The sequence below is a fragment of the Sorghum bicolor genome, chromosome 1 (assembly GCF_000003195.3).
Source record: "Sorghum bicolor cultivar BTx623 chromosome 1, Sorghum_bicolor_NCBIv3, whole genome shotgun sequence".
Classification (NCBI taxonomy): Eukaryota; Viridiplantae; Streptophyta; class Magnoliopsida; order Poales; family Poaceae; genus Sorghum; species Sorghum bicolor.
Window position 1 is genome coordinate 59,961,586 of NC_012870.2, and position 27,196 is coordinate 59,988,781.

Genomic DNA, 27,196 nt, shown 5'->3' on the forward strand with positions numbered 1-27,196 from the left:
GGCAAGCCTTTGTGGTGAGCTGAACCACGGGATAAATCTCTGAGTCTTGTGTTCTCCTTGCAGTTTATTTCTCAAAGTTTTACTCTTCTAGGGTTTGGTAACCCGATCTAGTCTTGTGAGACTTTTCTGTGGTATCCAGTCTTCGTACTGGATCTGTTCTTTGTTTTGCAGGTTTGGACTCTTCTTTACCTAAGTTAATTTACTGCGAAGTCTTAACACCGTGGGATTTTTATTTGTAGGCCGGCAGTGCCGCCATCTGTTCTAACACAGTGTTGAGTTATTTTTAAACAGGCCTATTCACCCCCCTCTAGGCCTCCTTTACTTCCAGGAGATCCTACAAGAATTTATATTTGTTGCCTTGGCAGCTGGTCATGTGTCCCTGCCTGTGATCTGAACTTGTTATCCTGAGCTGCTATGAGCACTGCCTGAGACTATTATTCTGAGCACATGTTTGTTGCCTCTGATGATTTTGATTTCATATTTGAGCACATGTCCATTTACCAGTGATGTTACTTTTCTGTCTTTTATTGTTTGTTTGCCAATGATGAGTATTACTAAGTTATATTATGTCATGCCTGTCATCAAAGAATGTGATAGTGAGTTGGCCTCCACAAGGTTCTTACTGACTTTGTTGTGTGGTCAGCTCACTACACATTCTTCCATGGCATGCATGAGTTTCATTACATACTATGAGGTTTTGTTTTGGCCTATGATGACAAAAAATGTATGAGATGGCTATACTGTTTTTCTTGTGTCATTCATCACATCGGAAGGAACCATAAACTTTACTTAGCAACAATTGGGTCCATGACTCAAGGTGATGGCAAGAAGTTTATGGTCCTCCAGATGCCATGGATGCCATGATTGTCTTAAGTAAAATTTATGCAAAACATTAAGATCTGAGGCCCCTATTACAATTTATGTGATGTTAATTGCCTGTGATGATTTTGATTTTATAAAACTGAGCACATGCCTCCTAGCCAATGATGATTTTTTTGGCAATGTTTTAAATCTGTTCCTCTTAACTTTAAAATTCCTATGATGAACTTATTTGTTGTTTCATTTATCATTTAATATCAAGTTATGGCATGGTATGTTGTGCACCGTGGGCGCAACCCTGGTGTGTACGCGAGCTGGGACATTGCTAAGGATGAAAACGGTCGGAAACGGTCAGAAAACTCTTAAATTATTTTCTATTTTTACATTTGAAATACGAAAACGAAAACGAAAACGATAAAGTCAGACACGAAAACGAATACGAAATTACGAAATATCGAGAATTTTGAAAACGAACCAATTCGATCGGATTTATGTCGAACACGGTCGATATACGAAAACTCAATATGAAATACCGATATATAGTACCAAATACATGACTAAGTATATGCAGGATCAAGTTCAAGTGCATATAATAATTAAAAAGTGCATAATCCTTGGTCTTAGGTATTTAATACAATAGCCCACACATAAATACAACTATACAAGTCTAGAATAAGCAATTAATAGCTAGCAAGAATGCAACTAGCCACCAGTAGAAAGAACGCAGATGCATAGTGAGTAGTCTGTAATTGGGCTGTTTGACCCTAAAGTTGACTAAATTCGGTTTAAACCAAATTTTGAATTTGAAATATTTCAAATTAAAAGTAGAAAAGTAGAAAACGGTCGAAAAACTGCCAAAACTGTTTTCTACTTTTACATTTGAAATACGAAACATCTAAAATACGAAAACGAAAACGATAAAGTCGGACAAGAAAATACGAATTCGATCGGATCAAATATAGAAAGCGGTTCGGTTCGGTTCGGGATATTTCCGTTCCGTTTTCATCCCTAGACATTGCACATGTTCAAGTCAATGGTTTCAATGGAGCTTGCTACAAAAAATTCAGGAGTAAAGAGGAAGCTGATCAAGCATTCTATGGCCAGGAAAAAGCAGAGAAAGAGCCACAAGCTAAGACTGACATGCATGATAAGCCTGCTATTAGACAAATCTAATTCAAAATCACTCATGTAATTATTTTAGTTCAGTCTGTGGTAATCGTTTTTCTAAGTTGGAAATCGATGTCCAGTTAGCATTGCTTGTAATGTAAAACCCTTGAACTGAACTTGTTGGTTGTAATGTTACCACTTCTTGCAAGAGGTAAGTGGAACTTATTCTATGCAGCCAACCAAACACACTCCATGCATCTGTTTTTTTTGAATCGTGAAGCATATGCAACCAACCAAACATTATCTACTACTAGCCTGCCTGGGTGCATGCAGGTAACCAAACATGGCCATGGTGAGCTGGTACGAGACAAGCTAGGTACCTGCAGGCATCCAAACACGTCATATATATCCAGATATGTGTATAGTACCTGATTTCCTGACCACATACTACGGTCTTGTTTATTTCCACCCAAAATCTAAATTTTTTTCAAGATTTCCTGTCACATCGAATCTTTAGACACATACATGAAATATTAAATATAAATGAAAATAAAAACTAATTATACAGTTTGATCGAAATTTACGAGACGAATTTTTTGAGTCGAGTTAGTTCATGATTGGACAATAATTACCACAAACAAACAAAAGTGCTACAGCGAAAAATTTTTAGGAAGGAACTAAATACATGCATGTGCTATACTACTAGTATGGCAGCGAGCGACATACGGACGCGCTGCATGCATCGTCCCAGGCCCAGTTACTTTTGTGCGCGTCGTGGTAAGAAAGAGACACGGTCTCAGGAAAAAAGGACCACACATCGATCTTGCGTTTGCGTACCATGCGTGCATTAGCCCCACACGGCGAGTTGCGCAGACATTAGTTTGCTGTCTCCGCTAATGCTATCAGGCTAAAATCTTGGGTTATTATAAAATCTGGATAGTGCAAAATCAATCTACAACATGCCAATATGCATATCCCTACGACCAATGCATAGTTTTATGATACAGTTACCAAGACTATAAACTAGATAACAAGTCACATGAGTTTTATGAGGATGAAACTCCTCTCTTATCTAATAAAATTCTTTTATTTAATGACCCTGCTAAATCAACAATTTTGTTTATGTAATATTCTATTTAATATATATGACACTTATGAAATATACATTAAGACTGGTCTAACTGTAAATAGTGTGGTCGCATTTGTTTGTTGGCCATAGGTCACATGAATGTATGTGTATAGTACATATACGATCACTAGGTTCATAGTAGTATGTCACATGGATTTTAGAAAAGAGTTAATTAAAACTTCACCGTTAATTATGAATTCGATGTGTCTAAGACACGCCACTACTTCTTGCCTAATAATTTAAACCTAGTGCCTTTATTAATTCTTACTCATTCAGAGCTGAAATAAGAGACTCCCTTTTTCAAAAAAGGAAAAATCATGGTATTTGCAACTTGATTAGGAATTCGAAGGAATTTCACGGAAATGGTATCCTATTCGGCTATTCCTATGCAAACATATAAAGCATCCACACAGCTCAATCAAATAACTTTGGTACTTTGAGGTCCCTAGAAATCATTTGATATGCCATCTTTTATTGATGGATAAAGTGGAATATAGTGAATTCTATTTATTTAATACTTTTTATATAAAAAACATGAATTTAGTTTTTCCCCTGTAGTATTTGCTTCCGGTGGGTCTTAAACTTGGAAAGACTCGTAGGCCACATAAATAAAAGCTTAAACGATTCCATTGTCTATCTTGTGTTCTTGTGACATACGACATTTGCATTTGACGTTCAAACATTTTTATCTCATATTACGGGATAGTTCTAAAGAAAAAGACACAACTAAGGACAGAAACCTGATTTTCGATCAATTTATTCTTTTAGTGACAGATAAAAGTATAACAAGTGTATATATTATAACTTTGTTAAAAAATTAAGATCTACCGTCTCCATTTTCTTAGAAAGTGTTTATGATGGTAATGTACTCTACTGGTGAGGGTCCCTGATTAATTAAAAAAAAAACAATTCAGGGACCAGTTTGAAGCAATATAAAATGCCGAGGACTAAACCCGAAAATCAGCCGCCGCAGAACACGGTTCTCTCTCCTTTTTTTTTTCCTGTGTCGGAGGAAAGCCTACTACTACTGCTCCTTGGTCCTTGCCATTTGAACTCAGCTGGACAGCTGCTCTATTTAAAATAGACGCGCACCTACACCTGGTTCTGCGCAAGCACGCGGCGGCACCGCCAAGCAATCGTCTCATCTGCTCCACCTCCACCCCATTTAACGCACTCTCCCCAGCCTCCACTCTCCGCTCCCTCCTTCGCGGCGGCACGGCAGAGGCCATTAACGCCGCTGCGGCGAGCGCCGAGAGGAAATGGGCGGCGACGGGGACGGCACGAGGGCGCTGGACCAGACGCCGACGTGGGCCGTGGCCGCCGTCTGCGCTGTCATCGTCGCGGCATCCATCCTCCTCGAGGGCCTCCTCCACCACCTCGGCCAGGTTTCGCCGCCGGCCCGAACCATCCCCTTCCCGGCTTTCCCCCCATCAATCCATCTCTCCCACGACGCTCTCGTTGTTTTCCTTTATTGATTCGTTTGGTCTGGCTCTGTATTGAGCCTTCGAAATGATCCTCTGCTGCGTGTTTTTATTTCTGATTTGTTCTCTCCTGCGGGTGCTGTTGCTCTGCCCCAGTTGCTCAACAAGAAGCGGAAGATAGCGCTGTTCGACGCTCTGGAGAAGGTTAAATCCGGTAAGAGATTGAACTGCATTCTTTTCTAACCTTCAGTCACTGCTGCTGTCGTCCGTAGGCGAAGTCGAATTTGACGCGTTTTCGAGTTCCGTTCCGTGTGCACAGAGCTGATGACTCTGGGGTTCATATCGCTGCTGCTGACCGTGACGGGGAGGTACATAGCGCACATCTGCATCCCGGAGGGAGCCGCCAACACCATGCTGCCCTGCCGCCGTCAGTCCGGCCACTCGGAGGCGGAGGAGCCCGAGGACCATGGCCGACGGCACCTGTCTGAAGATCCCACCAACCTTTTTTCCTGCCCCAAAGTGAGTCACTAAGGTGGCATGATTTTGTCTTATTTGAAACCTTGGATGCCCAGATGTATGTCCATCGTCCTGCTGTCTGGATTTGGCTTCATCTTAGGAGGGACGCCAGGCGATTCTAGATTGTGCTGTTCATCTGTGCTAATCCGAATGGCGGTGGCAGGGCATGGTGTCGCTTGTTTCAGCCGACGGCATGCATCAGCTGCACATTTTCGTCTTCTTCTTGGCCGTCTTCCATGTTACCTTCAGTTTCTTCACAATGTCCCTGGGTAGAGCAAAGGTACGGTTGGTCCTCACTTTGTGCTGGTTTTCTTTTCCCAAAGCAATCATCGAAGGTTGCAAGCTTGCATTAATTCTGGATGTTTCTTTGCAGACTCGTATATGGAAGGTGTGGGAAAAGGAAACTTGCTCCCCTGAGTATAATTATTTAAATGGTACTGTATACCATTTTGATTGGCTACTTTTTTAAGTATGTTTTTATGTAAAAATATATAGCAAACAGTTGCAAAAATCATTAAGTATGCATAGTTGATTTGATATTTATTTGTTTACTATCAAGCTGTTTTGGTTTGTTCACTAATTTGCAACTTTATGTCATACATTTAACTTATTATGCAGACCCCTCAAAGTTCAGGCTCACGCACCAAACATCTTTTGTGAGGCAACATGCAAGCTGTTGGAGCAAAAGCACAATCACTCTCTATTTTGTAAGTCATTTTATCGCTCCTTTGTCCTTTCTGTGGCTACACTAAGTTTTGTAGACTACGTAGTACTTTCTTCTCAGTTAACACTTAACACACACCATCTGAGTGGTGTCTTCTACAAAATTCAAACATGTAAAACAATCTAGCGGTCCGTTTTGGGCCAAGAAATAACAAATCAGGTGGGGATTATGCCCCCCTCCCCCGGTCGACCTTCAAAAACACACACAATACTTTTTGTAGATGTACTAAATATCGTATTGTTTATTTCATGTATAAATTACTGAACAAGGGAGTTAGGGACCCAAAACGTCTCCAGAATTGTACAGCAAAAGTTTAGTAATAGAATGATTATCGACCAGTGAAAAAGTGACCGAACTAAACTTTAATGCTTCTTCTAATGATGTTCTGTGCACATGGAAATGAACCTACCGACTTCAAGGCCCATTGTAGTATGCTTACACTTGATATCAAACTGTAGGTGAGCTTCTTTAGGCAGTTCTTCCGATCTGTTCGGAGGACAGACTACCTTACTTTACGACATGGATTCATTTCTGTAAGTAATTTCTGATTCACGAGTAACCTCCTGCTGTCAGTTTAGGTTGCTGAAAAATCATTTTATAGGCTCATTTATCTCCGGGGACTAGGTTCAATTTTCGAAAGTACATTAAAAGGTCCTTGGAGGATGATTTTAAGACAGTTGTTGGCATTAGGTAAGAAATGTTGACAATTTACAATACCTTTTTAATGCAAACTGTCGAAATTAGAAAACTCCAGGCATTTCTAAGTGTCTTACTCGATAGATGAGTATACTAATCACAAATATGCTTCTGTCCAAGAATTTGATCAGTATAGTTTCTTTATTCATGTTCTTTGATAAAATTACGATTTGAATATTCAGTTTTGTTTTTGAAAAATGAATATGCGGTTATAACACTTAGTTTCTTTACTCAAGTAATGTTCTGCCTATTTCGTTATTATTTCTTGTTTCATCTTCCTAATAATTATTTACCCATTTGTATCATCAATTAATTTATCAGTCCACCGTTATGGGCTTCTGCTTTGGCTGTCATGCTCTTCAATGTTCATGGTGAGTTATATAATCTTAATCCTATTTCCCGACCATCATCTTCGATCCAGAAAACTGTTATGAGCATTCTCCTGTCAAACTGAACTATCAGATCACACAGAAATTAGAGCTTATTATCGCTTATGCGTGATTTGGCAGGATACAGTTTCTAGGGCACAGGGGTGCTTTGCAGAAATGGTACTAATTTATTTTGGTTTGGATTTTGCTTTGTCCAGGATGGCACAACTTATTCTGGTTCTCTACAATTCCCCTTGTAGTAAGTGTTTATAGTGTTTGTTTCATATCCCTTTTTGGTAAAGGTTTTGTTTGGTTGGTGCTAAGTGCTAACAGTGCTTTCCTCTATGTAGGTGATTCTAGCAGTTGGAACAAAGCTGCAGGCTATAATTGCTATGATGGCTATTGAAATTACAGAGAGGCATACAGTTATTCAAGGCATGCCAGTGGTAAAACTGAGTGATGATCATTTCTGGTTCGGGAAGCCTCGTTTGGTTCTCCACCTCATCCATTTCGCATCATTTCAGGTCAGTAAAGGCCCAGAAAGGTGCCTTAATTAGCAAAAAGCATGCTATCTTGAACGTAAAGTATCCATACTAACTTATGCATGGAACTTTCAACCTTGAGTTGTGGGCATTTATCAGATGATGATTATTACAAACGATTAACATCTGGACAGTAACAGTATAAACTAAACTCGAACACAAATAGTTTCCAGAAAAAAACATAATGAGATACACAGATAATATTTTGCTGGGCATATAATCATTGCCTGCATCTTCTATATGCACCTGGACAAACAAAAATGAGGTCTCAAGGCTGCTGAACATAGTTGATTTTATCTGACAGCTGTTCTTTAATTTGCTTTTGCAGAATGCATTTGAAATTACATATTTCTTTTGGATTTGGGTAAGATTGCTTTCGAGATTTGGAAACATTTTCTGTGGCACTATTGTAGTCTGCTGATGACAAACATCTGTGCAGTACGAATTTGGCCTGAGGTCCTGCTTCCATGACAACTTTGAGCTTATCATTGCAAGAGTCTGCCTTGGGTCAGTTTCAGTTGCTTTTGCCGTTTTATTATTGTTCAGAAATCTCTACCTCTTATTAACCATCTTCGTTCTTTGTTTTCACAGAGCTATCGTCCAATTTATGTGCAGCTATATCACCCTTCCACTCTATGCCCTTGTGTCTCAGGTGAACACACGTTCACATTCTTACAGATGTTTTCGTCAGAAGGCAGATAACTGAGTTAGTTCACTCCATAGTAGCATTCAGAACTCAGACGAGCTGCCAAACTCTCTGAGCTAGTACTTGCGTTGTCAAATGCGATTGGGTTTTGGAAGACTAAAAACATGGAATTGGTTTGTTTTCCAGATGGGTTCACAAATGAAGAGAACAATTTTCGACGAGCAGACAGCAAAGGCCCTGAAGAAATGGCACAAGGCCGTGGTGAAGAAGAAGCACCACAACAAGGGTTCATCTCACGACTCCTCCGAGACCCCTAGCACGGACACAGCAACACCGGCGAGGGAGGCGGGCGAGTGGCAGCGGCTGCACGACGTGCCGGTCCGGCACCTCCACCGGTACAAGACCATCGCGCACGTCGGCGGCGCGAGGAGCCCGCTGTCGGACTCGGACTACAGCGACACGGACGACACCGAGCCGCTGTCGTCGTCGCAGACGAGGCACCTGATACCGCCGGCGAAGCAGCGGAGCCTCGACACCGAGCGCGCGGAGGTGCGCGTGGACGTCGTAGAGACGGTGGCGGCGGTGGCGCCACGCGACGTCCTGCAAGACAGCTTCTCGTTTCCAAGGCTGCTTCCCCCTCGCCATGTGCCGGACAAGTGAAGTGAACACCGGCCTGCTTAGAACTAAGACTGTCTTATATATAGGGATAATTCAATAGTAGTTTCAAAGTATAAGTGCTTTTGGTTTTTCTGTGCTACGTCTATGTAGCAAAGGTTATGAATTTAGAAAAGCCAAAAGGATTTATTAGTTTGAAATGGAGTAATAATAATAGTATAGTAGACTAGTAGTCGAAGCTAACCTACATGAGAGATAGTGTTTTCTAGTCGATTTTTAGATGATCGTAATCCAGATTCTTAGTATAGGTGCCTGTAAGTGATGTCTGGATTGATGAGTGTTGAGTGGGAATGTTTCTTTTTCGGGCTAATTTTCTTGGACGCTAAGTGATTGCACGGGACAGTAAAGCCGAGTGAAATCGGTGGAGCCTTCACTTAGAGGGCACTTTTGCTGCACTGCACGCCTGTACCTTCAAACTGAGCAATGATACTGATAGGCAGAGGAGCTGAATAAGAAGCTAAGGTGATACTGCTGCTGCTAATCATCCAGTGGAACACGAACCTTGGCATGAAATTATTGTACCAGTAATGAGGCTCACTGTTCACTGATGCTAACATTGGACAGCAACTTGAGCTGATTCTTTTCAGTCGTCAGTTCGTCACTCTGTTTGTACATCTGACCTTTGGGCTTTGGCTGTTTGGGCCAAATGGTTTCCCTACTGGGCCTAATCTGCGTGATATCCAGCCCAATTCGGGTCGCACCACTCTTCAGTCTCCAAGGGCGTGTTTGCGAGGGTGGCCCAGCAGGCCGGCTGCGCCCTCGGGCTGCAATCCCCCTTGTTTGTGCAGTTGGCCCAAGCCGCAGCCCGGCCTCGCAGAGCTAAAAGGGGCGCCTCCGCCTGGCCTCAGAGAAACGCCGCTAGGGTTCGTTTCTCTGGAGCTCGGCTGGTGACGGCGCGCGGCGGGCGGATTTGGGGGCGATTGGCGGGCGCGAGGGTGGCCGAGGCGGCCTCGCGCGGGAAGGTGAAACCTCCGCGCGCGCTTTCCACCCCGGCGAAATCGTTCGCCTATAAGTATTGCTCCCCTGAACCCTAACTCCTCCTTCCTCTCTTCGTCGATTCGGCTCCCTCTTCCCTCGTGAGATACCGGCGGCGGTGAGCACTGCTGCGTGCCGACGGTGTAGTCCTCCCGTGGTCTTCTCTCCGTTCCCCTTTGGTACAACGTCGGGGCGCAGCTGCCGTTGTCGGGACTCCGCGGTGGTGGTGGCCTCTTCCTTCTCTTCACGCCGTCTCCAGTCGAATCTGCTTCCCCTACATCGAGATCTACTTCCTCTTCGCCTACGTGGTTACGACCCCGAGCCCAAGGTGAAATTGAACCACAATCTTGTTATACCTTTGTTAGGGTTCGGTGCAAATGCAAGTTGTTTACGATTGCTTGTACTCTTTGGTTCATTTGTGTTGTAATACTTGTTTTTGTTGTGCCCGGTTAAGATGATGCGACAATGTTTGTGATTTCGTACATGTTTTACTTCCGCAACGTTAGGAGGATGTGAAAAATGTTATCTTTTTTTAGTTTTGGTCGATGATGTTGTCCATTTGTAGCACAGGGAGGCATCACTTGTATGATGCAGCCGTGCTTTCGTGTTGAAATGATTCATTGTGCAAACATGTTGATGTCTGGCAGGGCTTCTTTAGCTGAATGGATATCTTTTTTTTGTATGCATGTAGATGGATCCCTCTATGAGCCGTGACATGTTGTGTAGGCAGGCTGCTGCCTTGACAGTAGTGATGGTTTCAGTTGTTAGTAGCAGGCTGAAGAGGAAACAACCTGAACCTGAAACTTTCTGTGACCCCTTGGCACCTATTATCAGAGAACAAAATGAACAACACAGACAGAGGACATTGAGCCTCATTTACCACTCCACTGATGTCGAGTGCATTTCCATGCTTAGAATGAGGAGAGCACCTTTCTTTGCTTTATGCACAATTTTTAGAGAGAGACAGCTAGTCAATGATAGAGAAGGGGTCTCTGTAGAGGAGCAGGTTGCCATGTTCCTCCATGTTGTTGGCCATAATCAAAGGTTTAGAGTAGTTCACAGTTCCTTTAGGAGATCCATTCAAACAGTACACAAGCACTTTCATCAGGTTCTGTATGCTGTTGGAGAGCTTAGGAGTGAAATCATCAAGGCACCTAGCTCCAGCACTCACCCTAAGGTATTGGGAAGTCATAGGTGGAATCCATACCTAAAGGTAATTGTTTACCTAGGGTTCATTAGCTGTTCATACTCTATTTTGTATCACTCACTTGTCTGGTTTTAGGATTGTCTTGGTGCCACTGATGGCACCCATGTGCTGGCAAGGGTGCCTAGGCACATGCAGCAAGCTTTCAGGGGTAGAAAAAAGGAACCCACTCAAAATGTCATGGTTGCTGTTGACTTTGGGCTCAAGTTCACTTATGTACTAGCTGGTTGGGAGGGTTCTGCCCATGATGCTCTGATTCTGGCTGATGCCATTCAGAGGGCTGATGGGTTCACTGTACCTGAAGGTAATTGCACAATCACATTCCTGACATTGAACACCTAAAAAATATCACATTGCCTCACAGTAGATGTGCCATTGTAGGTAAATATTATTTGGTCGATGCTGGTTATGCATGCCGCACTGGTTTCCTACCCCCCTACAGGGGGGTGAGGTACCATTTGAGTGAGTTTGGCAGCAGGAATCGACCCACCAATGCCAAGGAACTTTTCAACCTTAGGCATTCATCACTTAGAGTCACTGTGGAGAGGGCCATAGGTGCACTGAAGAACAGGTTCCGTATCCTAGACAACAAACCGTTCCACAAGTACAAGACACAAGTCAAGCTTGTGTTAGCTTGTGCCATCCTCCACAACTGGATCATTGGCTTTGGTATTGATGAACATGTCCCTGTTGAGGAAGGGTTCACAGGGAGCCTTCCTAATCCAGTAGATAGTGTTAGCCAAGAACAAGATTCAGTTGTCATGGCTCAAAAGAGGGATGCAATCTGCAATGCTATGTGGGAAGGGAGGGGAACCTCAAGGGTGTGATGCTATGCTGAGTAGCCCTGTCATGGAACTCTTGTTTGTACTATGAAACTTTGATTTATTGCTGGACCTGGCTGAGACCAATTTTTTTTGTGTGTTTCTTGTTTCACATGCTACTTAATAACATTTTTGTACAGTTGTCCTTATGCAATGTTTAACATGGTACTTTTGCTTCGGTTCTTATTCCTGATTCTGACATGGACAACACAGCTAGGATGACTTCTGTGCCTGAAGTTGTTGTTGGTGTTGAGGGTGGTTTTGTTGGAGCTGTTGATGTGCTTGATGAGATGATTAGGACTGGGTCTGCTGCTGCTGTTGTAGGAGGTACTGCAGGTGGTGTTGCATTAGATGCTGCACTACCTACTGATGCTGTTCCTCATGCTTCAGGGGGTGCTAGAGCTATGAGGTGGAACAACAACACCTCAGGTTTTGTGCTTAGGAGAATGGCTCAACTAGTAGGGGATGGTAGCAGGCCTGACAAGGTCTTCAAGGATAAGGATGTGAACCATGTGGCCAAAGCCCTTAAGGAATACTGTGGTGAGGTGGTCAGCCCAACTCAGGTGTATAACCACCTGAGGAAATGGAGGCAAAAATGGGCTAGGGTGGCTAGGCTAAAGGACCTTAGTGGGGCTTTATGGGACAGTGATGCCAATGCTATCATGCTTGATGAGGATCACTACCTTGGCCACTGCAAGGTAGTCACTTTTGACATCCTATAATTCCCTCCTTACCTTACTTGTATTCATTATCTCCACTGTAACTATTTCTTTTCCAACTAATTGTTCAGGACCATCCTAAAGATGCTGAGTTCCTGAACTGCCCTATTAGATTCTACACTGAGATGGAAGCTATATTTGGGGGCAACATGGCCACAGGCAGGTTTGCAGTAGGATCTGGTGAAGCCCTAGGTCAAAACCTAACTGATAGTGTAGCTGCCAAAGCTGAGGGCCCTGCAATGACCTATACCACCACACAGACAGAGATTAATGAAGGTAGCAAGGCCACAGAGGTGCCATCCACAGTTGTGGGTGGCAAGAGGAAGAGAGGGAATTTCAGTGAGGAAGAGATCCTAATGTTGACAAACATGTCTGATGCAGTCAACAATGTGGCTAATGCTCTGAGGGAGACTGGACCTGCCCATGTAGATGGTAGCTTGTACCTAGCTGTCATGGAGATGGAGGGTTACACTGAGGATGCCCTGATGGTTGCTTACACCTTCTTGCTGGACAATAAGGCACAAGGCAGGGGGTTTGTGAACATGAGTGATGGGCATAGGACCATTTGGCTAAGGAACTTCCTTGCCAAAAACTACTTCATGTAGTTCCAGTTCATGCTTGTCCAGCAAGGGGGTTGACTGTTGAGATGTATAGTTCCTCCACCTCCCTAACCCACTCTCCTCTTCTTTTGACTCCATCTTGGAGATGGCTTCTGTAGATCTTTTGTGCAGGCAGGTTGTAGGACTGACTGCTGACCTTTTGCTAAGGATTAGCTAGGAGGGTGGCTAACAATTTGGGCCCTATACCATGTTGGGCAGAACAACTTATTGTAACATACTTTGAGCAACCTCTGTTGGCTGCTTCTTATTTCATGCATGTACTTTTTCTGCACTATCTTCTCCCTACTTATGCATGTGCTGGCTAATTTGGTTTCTGATGCTTTGGTTTCCTTTTTGGCCTATGATGACAAATCTACGAGCTGACTATCTTATTTTTGTTGTGTCATTCATCACATCTGAAGGAACCATAAACTTTACTTTGCAACAATTGGGTCCATGACTCAAGATGATGGCAAGAAGTTTATGGTCCTCCAGATGCCATGGCTGCCATAATTCTTAACAATCTGAGGTGGCTAAACATCTATATTTGCTGCTGGTTGTAGGGTTCATTCATTCATGGGTATCATCAGGCCATGAGATACATCCATCCCCAATGCAACAGGAGTTCCACTTACCACCTGATGGCTGAGGATGGAGTGTCTCATGGCCCCATGGTAATCATGAAAAAGTTCTTTAAGATCAAGATAATTGCCACCCGGGATGATTGTGCTCAAATATTACGATCTGAGGCCCCTTTTGCCTAGTTATTTTGTTGCCTATGATGTCAAATTGGTTACTTATGAAGCACCATATGGTTGCGGCATGGAAGAACTTCCATTTGGCTCAAACCAAACTGGAGTTCTTCGATGCCGCACTCATAGCTGTTTCAAATTTGTGGTTTATGACTGAGGCTAAGTCGATATTTGGCTTTTTTTGAAGGAACATGACTTGGTATGTTGTATACAAAGGCTACAAGCCTGGAGTCTACAAAAACTGGACAGAGTGCAATGCCCAGGTTGCTAGTTTTAAGAAGAACTGCTACCAGGGGTTTTCAACAAAGGAAGAGGCAGTAGCCTCTTTCTTGGAGTTCATGGGCTGTGATGAAGATGCCATGGAAACCAAAGTGTTTCAAAATCAACAATGCATCAATGAGCCCAAGAAAGTTGTTGCTAGGATGAACATCTTCCTTCCTATTGCTATATCTCTATTTGTGCTTTGCCTTGCCATGCTATTGTATGTATCTAAATCTTCCTGCACTTGTCCTGCCAATAAGTAGGTCCTCCTGCTGTTCAATGACTACTATCTGCTGAACTTGCATGAATTTCACTGCCAGATGATGTTGTAACTGAGGACCAAATATGATGTTCTAGTAGGGCACAATGATGTGTGGAACATGCATTTCCTTGACTGTTGTAATTATGGGCCTGGCTGTGACCTGGTGCACAAACACAATCTCATTGTGGTAGTTGAGGTAGTTGGTTGTTAAGCCAGGCTGAGTTCTGGTTCACAAACACAGACTCATCACGACCAGACCGGTTTTGTGCAAATGCACAAACAAGACTGCTTGCAGCCGTTTGGACAGGCTAAACCAGGCCAGGGCCTTGGGGGCAGGCCTGGCCGCCCCCGTTCACCCTCGCAAACACGCCCCAAATGGCTGTTCCTGGCCGGAGATCCATCCTTCCCTTGCCGCTTGCCGCTCCAAATGCGAATGCAGCTTCCCGCCTTCCTCGCCGACCATCGCCGCCTCCGCCGCGTCCTCTCCTCCTCCTCCTCCTCCTCTCCCACCACGGTCGCGGCGCTCACCCGCCTACACGCGCTCCTCGTCGTTTCCTCCTCCCAGAACCTCTTCCCCTCGCTCGCCGCCGCATACGCCCGCGTCGGCGCGCTCGACGCTGCCGAGTCCACACTCGCCGCCTCCCCCTCCTCCCGCTCCTGCATACCCGCCTGGAACGCGCTCCTCGCCGCGCGCTCCCGCGCCGGCTCCCCCGGCGCCGCGCTCCGCGTCTTTCGCGCGCTCCCTTCCTCCGCGCGGCCCGACAGCACCACCTTCACGCTCGCGCTCACCGCGTGCGCGCGCCTCGGGGACCTCGACGCCGCTGAGGCCGTCAGGGTCCGCGCGTTCGCGGCCGGATACGGTCGCGACGTGTTCGTCTGCTCGGCGCTGCTCCACGTCTACTCGAGATGCGGCGCCATGGGAGACGCCATCAGGGTGTTCGATGGAATGCCGAGGAAGGACCACGTCGCGTGGAGTACGATGGTTGCTGGGTTCGTGAGCGCTGGGAGACCGGTGGAGGCGCTTGGGATGTACAGTAGGATGAGGGAGCATGGCGTGGCAGAGGATGAGGTAGTCATGGTTGGGGTCATACAAGCGTGCACATTAACTGGGAACACCCGAATGGGGGCCTCTGTTCATGGCCGTTTCTTACGGCATGGTATGAGGATGGATGTTGTTATTGCCACGAGCCTTGTGGACATGTATGCCAAGAACGGGCATTTTGATGTGGCACGCCAAGTGTTTAGGATGATGCCATACAGGAATGCTGTCTCATGGAACGCGCTCATTTCTGGGTTTGCGCAGAATGGCCATGCAGATGAGGCACTTGATTTGTTCAGAGAGATGTCAACTTCAGGGCTTCAGCCTGATTCAGGGGCACTTGTTAGTGCACTGCTTGCTTGCGCTGATGTGGGATTCCTGAAGCTAGGGAAATCGATACATGGTTTCATCTTGAGGAGGCTTGAGTTCCAATGTATTTTGGGTACGGCTGTCCTTGACATGTATTCCAAATGCGGCTCCCTGGAAAGTGCCCGGAAGCTTTTCAATAAGCTTTCCTCAAGAGACTTGGTTTTGTGGAATGCGATGATTGCATGCTGTGGCACTCATGGATGTGGTCATGATGCCCTTGCTCTGTTCCAAGAACTGAATGAAACTGGAATAAAGCCTGATCATGCAACATTTGCTTCTCTTCTGTCGGCTCTGAGCCACTCTGGTCTTGTGGAAGAAGGGAAATTCTGGTTTGATCGCATGATTACGGAGTTTGGAATTGAACCCACAGAAAAGCACTGTGTATGTGTAGTTGATCTCCTAGCACGTTCTGGTCTTGTGGAAGAAGCCAATGAAATGCTCGCATCAATGCATACTGAACCGACCATTCCAATTTGGGTTGCTCTTCTTTCAGGTTGCTTGAATAACAAGAAGCTAGAGCTTGGCGAAACCATAGCGAAAAAGATCCTTGAGTCACAACCTGAAGACATTGGTGTCCTTGCACTGGTATCAAATCTCTATGCTGCTGCAAAGAAGTGGGACAAGGTCAGGGAAATCAGGAAGCTAATGAAGGATAGTGGCAGCAAGAAAGTGCCTGGCTACAGCTTGATAGAGGTCCATGGAACACGTCATGCGTTCGTGATGGAAGACCAGAGCCACCCTCAGCATCAGGAGATCCTGAAAATGATCTCGAAGCTCAGTTTTGAGATGAGGAAGATGGGCTATGTTCCAAGAACAGAGTTTGTGTACCATGACCTGGATGAAGACGTGAAAGAGCAGCTTCTCAGCTACCACAGTGAGAGGCTGGCCATCGCCTTTGGTTTGCTGAACACCAGCCCTGGAACGAGACTCGTGATCATCAAGAACCTCAGGGTCTGTGGTGATTGCCATGATGCCATCAAATATATCTCAAAGATTGTGGATAGGGAGATTGTTGTTAGAGACGCGAAGCGGTTCCACCATTTCAAAGACGGAGCCTGTTCTTGTGGAGATTACTGGTGATCGTCTGTCGAGGCACACATGTCCACTCTGTAGCTTGGGCAGTCTGCTCTCCTAGTGCTGATTTTTTGGTCCAGTTGACTGCAAAGAACCAGCAGAATGAATATCTGTTGTGTTAGGGAGGGAGGGAGCCTCAAACATCCTTTGATGCAAAACAAACAGTTCTCTGAACCTTGTGCTGATTTTGGTTTAGTTGACTGGAAAGAACCAACATAAAAGAAGAGCAGTTGTCATGTTCATGCAAATCGGACCTCAACAATCCTTTGATTCACTAGTAGACAAAAGGATAAAGAGATGAAATGCTGAAAGAAGTTTCCTCCAGTCAACTGAAGTACTAAATGGTCCTCTTAAACAATATTTTGATGCAAACACATAGTTGGCCAGGTCTGTCTCTTTCTTTCTTACAGCATCCACTTACCTTATCAATGGAGTCGTAGCATATAGCTCTGCAGCCAGGGAGAATCGCCGGGACCATGCATTATTTTTCCTGACCTGGAATGACAACCTAAGCATCTTGGAACTAACGGCAGATGAAGCGAAAGTTGAGATGCACACAGTTCTGTGTTTTCGCCTCTCAGCCTACGTCCAAAACCAAAAGCATGGGGAACGCGCAACTCAGCATGTTGAACTTTCTCGACAGCGTTACTACAATCCATTGGAACATGGACAAAGGATGAACAACTGTATGATTTGGTTGAACAACGGGTTCAAAGCAGGGTGTAGAGTCATACTAGGCTTACACATTAATACTAGTTGTACAACTCAGTCACTCAGACATAGAGGTATGGCCATTTCCTTTCAGCAAAACACTCTGATTTGTGAGGGAAAAAGAAATCTGCCAAGTCCATGGGTCGAAGGAAGATTTCACCAGGATTCTTGTCATGTCGTCTCCACGATAAGAAAATGTTCCATCAGGGTCAGAGCTATGGCTTGTCACTGGGGTCAACTGACCCTGACGAATTTTATGGATTCCAATGGAAAATTGCTGTATATAGTGCTAATAGTTCCTAATGACCCCTACTCATTCTCTGATAAGACCCCAGTTGTCATCTGGCCTGGATTTGCCCTTTGGGTTCCATCATTCCACATTCCATTGCTATCCTCAAATCAGAGCATCTGCTGTTCCATTTTGGCAATTTGACTGCTCCAGCCTCAGGATTATGAGGAAAACAACCATAGTGTGAAGGATCATGCTAACCCCCGCTGGCAAAGTGACCCCTGTGCTCATGAAGCTTCAAGTGAGCTATTTGGTACAACCTTTGCTCCCCACATTTTCAGGCTTAACAGTATTTGTTGATCTGCATGGGCATCATTTGGTTTATTCTTCTACATGCATCAGTATGCACAGGTAGTTTACATTTGTGTCACCATTGCCAAATGGCCCATTTTTACTTCCATTGTTCTTGCATGCTAGACAGTGGCAGGCACATGGAGCTGCTTTAGGAGATGTGAAGAGTGCTACAGGAGCAAAATCACAAGATGCAATCCATGTTAGGGAGAATCAAGAGCTCAATGAAAAGTACCATTCCTAACAGCAGTAAGAGTTTGTTCTTCAGTCCCTAGAAGCTTATGTATGCCCAGGACATCATGCTTGGGATAATTTTTTGTGCAACCTGTCGTCTATGCATGTTTTGTGGTTACCGCTTCGGTCCAGGGGATGTACTGGGATGTACTGTGAACAACTTACTCCATAATAAATACATTCTAGCAGTTTGTGGACCTAAGTGGTACACCATGACAATTTCATGGATAGCTGTGTATTTAACTCTTTCAAATATTAGATATTTGCTGGGAATACTTGACAGTAACAAGTAATAGAGTATCATGCGATTGTTTAATGCTAAGCAGCAAACTGCACACACACCCATAATCGCAGAAGAAAAGTGTATGGGTCAGTCATTTGATGGACCTTAAGATGTGTTCAGTAATTCAGTTACATACATAATCAAGTGCATTGTTGAATTTTCATGAAACTAGGTGAGTAGGTGCCATTGTTCACTTCTTGTAACTGATTTCTTTGAGTTCTGCTGATGGAATATAAGTAGACTTGGTGGTTACTCCAGCAATCTCCTGCCCCCAGGTGGGTAATCTTTGGATGAATACTATGAGGTTCATTTTTTTGTACAATGTTTTCAAGTTGTACATTGAAATACCTGCATTTTTTTTCTAATTTTGAGCTATCTAGCAGTGCAAAAGGAAAAGAAAAGAAAAGGTTCTGCGCTATTTTAGCTAATGCCATGACACTAAAGTCATTAGCAAATGAAGATGCATACTTCATTCAAGTGGTCTTTGTTAATGAAATGGTTCTTAAGTTTTATTATTGAAGGTGCTTATATGATACGTACCATGTGTCAGTAGAAATTTCAATGATAATGTTATGAATAATAATCCCTGCCTCATGTCTATAACTTATTCTGATATCCTAAACTAAAAGTCAGTAATCTTATGTGTATTATTTCTTTGCAGGGGTAAGAACTGCAGTATCGTTCCATTCAGCAAGAGGAACGATGACTCCGGAGTAACGTCGGGCATGTTGCTGCGATGCGGCGATCACCGCCCGGAGGCAGGTCTTCACCCGGACCCGGTCCTTGGTTCCCGACTCCCCTATCCTGTCGGTGTTGCCCTCTTTTCGTTGAGCCATTGTAGATGCCGTCACATTCTCCAAGGGCCTTGTTTAGTTCCAAAAATTTTACAAAATTTTTCAGATTCCCCGTCACATCAAATATTTAGACGTATACATGGAGTATTAAATATAGATGAAAATAAAAACTAATTGCACAGTTTGGTCAGAATTGACGAGACAAATTTTTTAAGCCTAGTTAGTTCATAATTGGACAATATTTGTCAAATACAAACGAAAGTGTTACTATTTCTATTTTGCAAAAAAATTTGGAACTAAACAAGGCCCAAATCTATGCGACAGGTTTAGCCTTTTGCTCTGTTCTCAGCGCGTTTGTGCACAGATTGTGGGATTTCCATCCGACCACAGCCCGTGCTTGGCCCGGAGCAGCGAGGTTCGTCTCTGGACTCTTGGCTGCTCTTTTAGGTACGGATCGTACGGTGGTAGTTCCTGCGATTCTCTATCTCTCTCTCACCAGCTTCGTTTTTTTCTACTCTACTACAGTCTACTATACACGGACAACAGTATAGACCAAGAGTGGATGTGTCGCGGTCGTTGAGTTATCGAGCGAGTCCCTCCCACCGTCATTTCCGGCACCAACTCCACCACCACCACAAATGACAAACCCTACCTGTAGCCTGTCTAATACCCACCGGTGGTGCGGACGTGCGGTGCCTGCCACACCACCCCCCGGATCGCGACACCGGTCGCCCGCCGTCCTGCACGCGCATTCGGTGCACCGGCACCATGCCCCGTCCACCCGCCCGTCCCTCCACGAATCCTGACGGCCCGCGCACGGGTGCCGCCAAGTCGTGCACGTCTGTCTGACCTCCAACGCGTCGCGCGCGGCCTGCGTGGGGCGTGGGCACGACGCGACGCTGGCCGTGGCCGGGACAGCGACGGCGGGCGAGGGCAAGCAGACGCGCTCCGGCCGGGGCGTTGCGCGGCGCGCGCGAGACCGAGAGGCAGGCAGGCGCCTCGCGTCGCGTCCCCCGGGGGCCGGTGGCCGTGGGCGGCCTTGTTGTCCTGTTCCTGTTGCGGGGAAAAGGAAAAGGACTCGATCGGGAAGGCAAAGGTGGCTTCAGAGGCGATGTGGACGAATCTCGCGGACGGGAGAGTACGTGGTCCTAGATAACCTTCATTGGACTCTGTGGGCATCGTCGTCTCGTCTGCTTCGGGTGGGGCTTGTGTGAGTGTGGTGCAAAGGCGCTTTGCTTGCTTGCTTGCTGCGTCCCAACTCCGAAGACCGACCCATCCATCGAGTTCGAACGACCGGACCTCACCTGCCACGGCCCCGTGGCCATGTGGGATCGTGTGCCAGTGGCTGCCGTCTCAACGCACTGCTGCCAAGTGCCAAGTTTGGCCTCTGCCGCAGATGATTGGGAACAGCTTTTTTTAAACTCTGCTGCAGGTTTGTTCGCTCATTGAGCTGGCCCTTGATACAGATTCTGCACGAAAATTCGATGATGCCATTTCTTCTCTCTCTCTCTCTCTCTCTCTCTCCGCTTGAAGCAACCCTAAACACTAGCAATTGACATGTGTAACTGGCCAGTTAGACTTTGATCACTACTAGTCTACTACTCATGTTATTTGGCCGTTTCCAGGTAGTCATAATGACTGATTAGTGTGGTATATTACGCAGCATTTGCTGCTGGGTGATTGATGCCTACATATAAAGTCTTCGAAACGTCCAAACATTTCCAAGGGAATTACCAGACATAGCTCCGACGATCTCCCCATTTTCTATATAAATCCCCATTTGTTGAGATAAGCGTATACTCGAGTCGTCGTTGTCGGGGGGAGAGAGGGTGGCATTACGTTTTCAGGTGGTCTAGCTAATTGTGCAACAACTCCACCACTTCGCATCCACTCTGGAACTCACACGCTTCATCTTGTCAGTGCCATCGTCTTCTCCCAGCGTATCAAGTATTTTTTTTCCTGCTCTTCACCAAATCCAACATTATGGCCATATTACTAATCTTCATCATACCCAGATTGTGAGCTATGCTCTCAAGTCTCAACATCTAATGTTCGTTCCAAAATATAAGGATTTAAACTTTGACCCGTAATATAAGGATTATAGGGATAGTCCTAACCTAAAACCACTAGAAAGAGCTTATTTGGCACAACTCAGCTTCACTAGTGAAGCCGTTTTTTCTTTTTGGAAAATGTCTTTATGAGTAATTTTTTAGGTGAAGCTGAGCTGTTTTGAAAAAAAAAATATTTGGTAAAACAGCTTCACCAACAACTTCATGCATGGATAACAAAAAGAGAAACTAGGAAGACGACTAAGATAAGCTATTTTTTTTTTCAACTCCATGCCAACTCATATGTTTGTGAGAAGGGGAGAAAAATAACTTCACCTATGAAGCTATATTGGAAATGGGTGTTTGAAAAAAAAAACAACTCACAACAACTTATAAAGCTATTGTGAGCTATGTCAATCAGACCCATAGTCTTAGCTCACACATCAGCAAGAAAGTTCATCTAGAGATTACGTGCCAGTTTGGCACGGCTCTAACTCCAACTCCTCTTATATGGAGTAGCTTAGCTAAAACCATTTTGAAAAAAAAAACATATAGAAAAAAAGCTCTAACCATGGTTTTATAATAATTCGTGTCAAATTTGTGAGGAGCCGAGAAAAGTCGTAGTTCCAACTTCTTATACAAAAATGTAAAATGGCTCTGCAACCTCGTGAATCCTTACAAGGAGCCATTTTTTAGATGGTTGTTTGGCACGACTCCACGGCAAGAACCACAAGAAGTTGATTGAGGGGGGTATCAAAGTCATTTCCGTTTCTCGTATTATGTTTTACTAAAATTTCTAAAGATCCTTGTATTTAGGTGCATATTTGCACGGACCTTGTTATACCAGCATGGTAGAGCTGTAGAGGGGCAGAGCCAATGGATGGGAAGTGTTGTTAGGAGTCTAGGACCAATAATGTAGTTGGATTTTTTTCCCCCCTCCAAGAGCTACTGTAGGAAGCTTGCAATGCGGGGAACACGAAGGGCATAGTCGTCAAATGCGCCGTTCCGCCCACAACGCAAGGCAGTCCGGGTCCGGCAGTCCTCCCTCCCACTCCCTACCCGAAAGCTTCACCCGGACGCTTGCCCTTCTCCGTCATTAACCATCCCAACCTCCGAGACCGGGACGGGTCGGGACCTCCCCTTTGCGTCCTCTCGCCGCTCCCTTCTGACGGAAACGCCCCTCACCCACCGGGCGCGCGACCGACGCCGCCGGCGATGCTCCGGCCGTCGTACTCGCGGCGCCTCCTCCAGAGCAGCAGCGACAGCGGCGGCGCCATCCTCCCCAACCCGAACCAGAGCCCGAGCCGCATCCCGGGCATCCCGCCCGCCGACCCGCCCCCGGCCGTCAACTCCGATGTCGTGGTGATCCTCGCCGCCCTCCTCTGCGCGCTCATCTGCGTCGTGGGCCTCGCCGCCGTCGCCCGCTGCGCCCGGTCCCGCCGCCGCAACAGGGGCGCGGAGGCCGACGACGGCGCCGCCCCGGCGTCCCCCTCGAGCAACCCGGGCAGCGGCGGCGGCGGCGGCGGCGGGCACCACCACCACCACCACCACGCGCAGCAGGCCACCGGCGCGAGCGTGGCCACTAACACCACTACCGCCGCTGCCAGCAAAGGGCTGAAGAAGAAGGCGCTGAAGGCGCTGCCGAAGCTGGCGTACGCGGACGCGGTGGCGGCGGCCGCGGCGGCGCGCGGCGCGGCGCCGGCCGCGGAGGGCGAGGAGGAGGCGAAGGCGGAGGAGCTGCTGGCGGAGTGCGCCATCTGCCTGGCGGAGTTCGGCGAGCGGGAGGAGGTGCGCGTGATGCCGCAGTGCGGGCACGGGTTCCACGTCGCGTGCGTCGACACCTGGCTGCGCTCCAACTCCTCCTGCCCGTCCTGCCGCCGCCCCATCGTCCTGGACGACCCGGCGCCCCCCAAGCGCTGCCGCAAGTGCGAGGCCGTCGTCCTGGAGGCCGTCCTCGCCTCCTCGTCCGCCGCCGGCGGCGGTGGCAGCAGCGGAGGCCGCCGCGGCGGTGGCGGTGGGGGATTCTTGCCGTAGTATATCAGCAGTAGTTGGCCGGTTGTCTGATTGTCTGACGGGTGGGGCCAGGCCGGTCCTACTCCTGGGTTGTTGAGCTGCCACCATCAGCCCGTGCCCACATGTCATTAGCGCAGCCAAGATCCCCTCTAAAGCAATGAAAACGAAGAATAACTAGTAGAAGGAGAGAAAAAAATGTGATTCTTTTTGTACAACCTTTTGGAGTTCAGCAGCAACTTTGGCTTGTGGGGGGGCATCACATCTGTTGGAAACTTTGCAGCTGGTAACTGTAAAGGGAAATTGTGAATTGGGGTAAAAAATATATATTTGTGTTATATATACTAGTAGTAGTTTCTAGTTTGTACTGAAAGGCTATTTGCAGTGACTGAAGTAGAGAGGATTTAAACCATGGATGTTTTTTTTATAAAAAAAACATGGAGTTTCTCTCATCAGTATATACTAGACTAGGTGTGCTTTGGCATTATATTTCTGTGATGTTAACAGCTTGGATGCTGACAAGCCGTTGGATCATCTTCTAGCAAGGTGTCAATGTGGGTGATGGGGGATGGGCAGGGGAGGGGAGATGTGCGTCCGAAGTGGAGTGGTGGAGCAGTCTGCTTCAGGGGTTAGGTCGCTGCCTCGCCTCGCATCGCCAGGATGGCCATCAACGAAAGCTATAGCATGTGCCTGAGCGCGAGGCTTTTGTCTTCCCCTTCCATCTCAGATAATTGGAAGCATCATCGGTTACCGCGTTAAACAATGAGAGAATTCCTAGATCCTAAACCTGCTCCATTTCATTATTGCTGCCGTCAGATCAGATGAAACTTGCAGTGCTGGCTGGCTCAACAGCTCACACGCTGAAGAAACTTGAGCTTGGTTTACCGCTTTATGGGATCCATGGTCGATCTGCATGATCTGCTGGTGAAAAAGGTGGTTCCATTTCCATTTCCACCCGCGCACGAACTTCAGCTGTGCGCATGCAAGCACGCATCCTGTAGAGTAGGGCCTCTTTTACTTTCAAATTTTTTTGCAAAATAGGAATAGTAACATTTTCGTTTGTATTTGACAAATATTGTCCAATTATGGACTAACTAGACTTAAAAGATTCATCTCGTCAATTCCGACCAAACTGTGCAATTAGTTTTTATTTTGAGTAAAGTCCATCAGCGGTCCCTAAACTTGTTTGGGTGTGTCATCCCGGTCCTTAAACTCCCAAAACGACTGTTTAGGTACCTAAACTTGTTCGGTTGTATCATTCTGGTCCCTAAACTTAAAAATCTCTCATATAGGTCCTCAAACTTGCTCAATTGTGTCATCCCGGTCCATAAACTTGTTTTTAAGTCTCATCTGGGTCAAAACAGGACGAATCTAAAAACTTTATATTGAAAAATAACTCATAACTTTTTCATATGAACTCAAATAAAGATAAACTTTATATCAAAATTGTAGGCAGCGACGTGATCTACAACTTTGCAGTTGAAAAGTTTTTAAATTAAAATCATTTAGGGTCCTAAAATATTTTTTATAAGTTTATAGATTTTGAAATTTAAAATTTAAAATTAAATTTTATAACACTAAACAACTTCAAATAAAAAACTTTTCAACTACAAAGTTGTAGATTGTGCTCAGGACTATAACTTTGGTATAAAGTTTGTCTTTATTCGAGTTTATATGAAAAAGTTATAAATTATTTTTTGATATAGAGTTTTTAAATCGCTTTGTTTTGACTCAGATGAGATTCAAAACCAAGTTTAGGGACCGGGATGACACAACTGAACAAATTTAAGGACCTAAATGGGTGATTTCTAAGTTTAGGGACCGGAATGACACAACTGAACAAGTTTAGGGACCGAGATGACACAGACGAACAAGTTCGAGGACCTACACGATCGATTTGTAAGTTTAGGGACCGGGATGACACGACAGTACAAGTTTAGGGACCGGTGGTGGACTTTACTTTTTTATTTTCATCTATATTTAATACTCCATGCATATGTCTAAAGATTTGATGTGACGGAGAATCTGAAAAATTTTGTAAAATTTTTGGGAACAAGGCCTAGACTAAGTGTAGACGTGTAAGTCACCGATTTGGCGATTTCTAGCTCGGACATGCACGGTTATAGCCAGCCGTGATGGTGACGGCGGCCGCGGACAGGCGGACACGACACGAGGGCGATCATGCCATGTCTTCTGGTTGGTGGTGCCAACGTGACGAGACAAATAGCGTCAGCCGTCAGCTCCCAACTGCCACCAGCCCGCAACACGGAAACTCTTTTCTGCCTCTGTTTTTACAGTTATTACTTTTTTTTTGACTGTCTACAGTTATTACTTAGCTCTCACAGCTCGAAAATGTACGGTGTCTTCTTTTTCCCTAAGGTATTTTTTTCAAGTTCGACCATTTGTCTCACTTAGATTATGGCCCGTTAAGATCAAACTTCTTATAAGCTGCAATAGTGTCAGAGAGAGTGAGCTAATAGTTTTTTTATAAACGAGGTTGCGTAGTTTAAATGGTCTATAAACTAGACTATAAGATGGGTTGTTTTGATTAGTTACAATTTTTTTACAGCTAGCAGCTTATTTTAGTTTATGTAAACAAGACCTTAGTTTTATCATGACGTCTTACTGTCTTAGGCCCTGTTTAGTTCCTCAACCAAAGAATTTTCATTCATCCCATTGAATCTTTAGATATATGCATAGAACACTAAATGTAGATAAAAAAATAAACTAATTACACAGTTTGGTTGAAAATCGCGAGACGAATCTTTTAAGCCTAGTTAGTCCATTATTAGTCTTAAGTGCTACAGTAACCCACATATGCTAATGACAGATTAATTATGCTTAATAGATTTGTCTTGCAGTTTCCTGACGAGCTATGTAATTTGTAATTTGTTTTCTATTAGTTTCTAAAAACACCTCCCGAAATCCTTCCGACATATCCTATTTGACACCAAAAAAATTTTCATCTTCAATCTGGGCCTTGTTTAGTTCTAAAAAAAATTTGCAAAATAGAAATAGTAGCACTTTCGTTTGTATTTGATAAATATTGTCCAATCATGAACTAACTAGGCTCAAAAGATTCGTCTCGTCAATTTCGACTAAACTGTACAATTAGTTTTTATTTTCGTCTATATTTAATACTTAATGCATGCGTCTAAAGATTTTCGTCTATATTTAATATTTGTCAATGAAGTTGGAAAAGTAAGTGGCGGCAGAGGGAAAAGGGGAAGAGGGAGTTCGCCACGGACATGGTAGGGGCTCGCTGGAGCTCCACGACCGCAGCCGTACCACACCGCAACGAGGCGATGACGGCGGGGGAGCTAGCAGGTGGGAGGTGGGAACGGGATTGTGAGGACGAATATGAATAAGACGTGATGCAATCTATAGACCGTCCATTTCCTATCCAACGATTGAGATCCATCGCCTAAAAAATAAAATCAAGCAAATGAATTTGACAATTCCCGTTCTCAAATCCTACAAAGAACAAGAGCAAAAATGAAATAGATTTCAATATTCACCAAAGAAATGTTCTAATATATACATTTTTTGTCCGCCATGTATGCTCAAAATTAAATGATCAACACGCTGTGAAGATTCTCACTCACTGCTTGGCCTGGGCATTCGGTTAACGAGACCAATCGGTTTGGTTCCTCGGTTTTTTATGAAATTCGGTTAGCATAAAATTAGGAACCGATCAATCAGTTAGCAAACTAGGAACCGAGGAATTTTGGTCTCGGTTAGTTCGGTTCGGTTTCGATTAGAAACGAGCTATCCATTACACAACAACGAAACAGAAGAAAAAATCGAGAAAAATGGGG

General features: G+C 45.2%; 3 protein-coding genes across 5 annotated transcripts; all 3 read left to right on the plus strand.

Annotated features, from left to right (window-relative positions):
• LOC8062857 (MLO-like protein 9) lies at positions 4,146-9,131 on the plus strand. The gene is made up of 15 exons (XM_002464963.2): positions 4,146-4,440; positions 4,633-4,690; positions 4,796-4,995; positions 5,156-5,272; positions 5,366-5,426; positions 5,611-5,699; positions 6,175-6,249; positions 6,318-6,406; positions 6,734-6,783; positions 6,999-7,039; positions 7,131-7,304; positions 7,651-7,686; positions 7,762-7,829; positions 7,914-7,974; positions 8,155-9,131. The coding sequence occupies exons 1-15, from the start codon at positions 4,315-4,317 to the stop codon at positions 8,626-8,628; spliced, it is 1,719 nt and encodes a 572-aa protein (XP_002465008.1). The 5' UTR covers positions 4,146-4,314; the 3' UTR covers positions 8,629-9,131.
• Positions 14,564-19,804, plus strand: LOC8062858 (putative pentatricopeptide repeat-containing protein At3g25060, mitochondrial). Of its 3 annotated transcripts, XM_021454136.1 has the most exons (3): positions 14,564-17,971; positions 18,136-18,258; positions 19,188-19,804. In XM_021454136.1, exon 1 carries the CDS (start codon positions 14,664-14,666, stop codon positions 16,722-16,724), a length of 2,061 nt encoding a protein of 686 aa, XP_021309811.1. In that variant the 5' UTR covers positions 14,564-14,663; the 3' UTR covers positions 16,725-17,971; positions 18,136-18,258; positions 19,188-19,804. The 3 variants fall into 3 exon arrangements, with proteins under 3 accessions (XP_021309811.1, XP_021309814.1, XP_002465009.2); XM_021454139.1 differs by lacking the exon at positions 19,188-19,804 and having other exon boundaries at positions 18,140-18,467; XM_002464964.2 differs by lacking the exon at positions 19,188-19,804 and having other exon boundaries at positions 18,136-18,462.
• On the plus strand, positions 22,024-23,865 carry LOC8062859 (RING-H2 finger protein ATL80). Its single transcript, XM_002464965.2, has one exon. It carries the CDS (start codon positions 22,584-22,586, stop codon positions 23,400-23,402), a length of 819 nt encoding a protein of 272 aa, XP_002465010.1. The 5' UTR covers positions 22,024-22,583; the 3' UTR covers positions 23,403-23,865.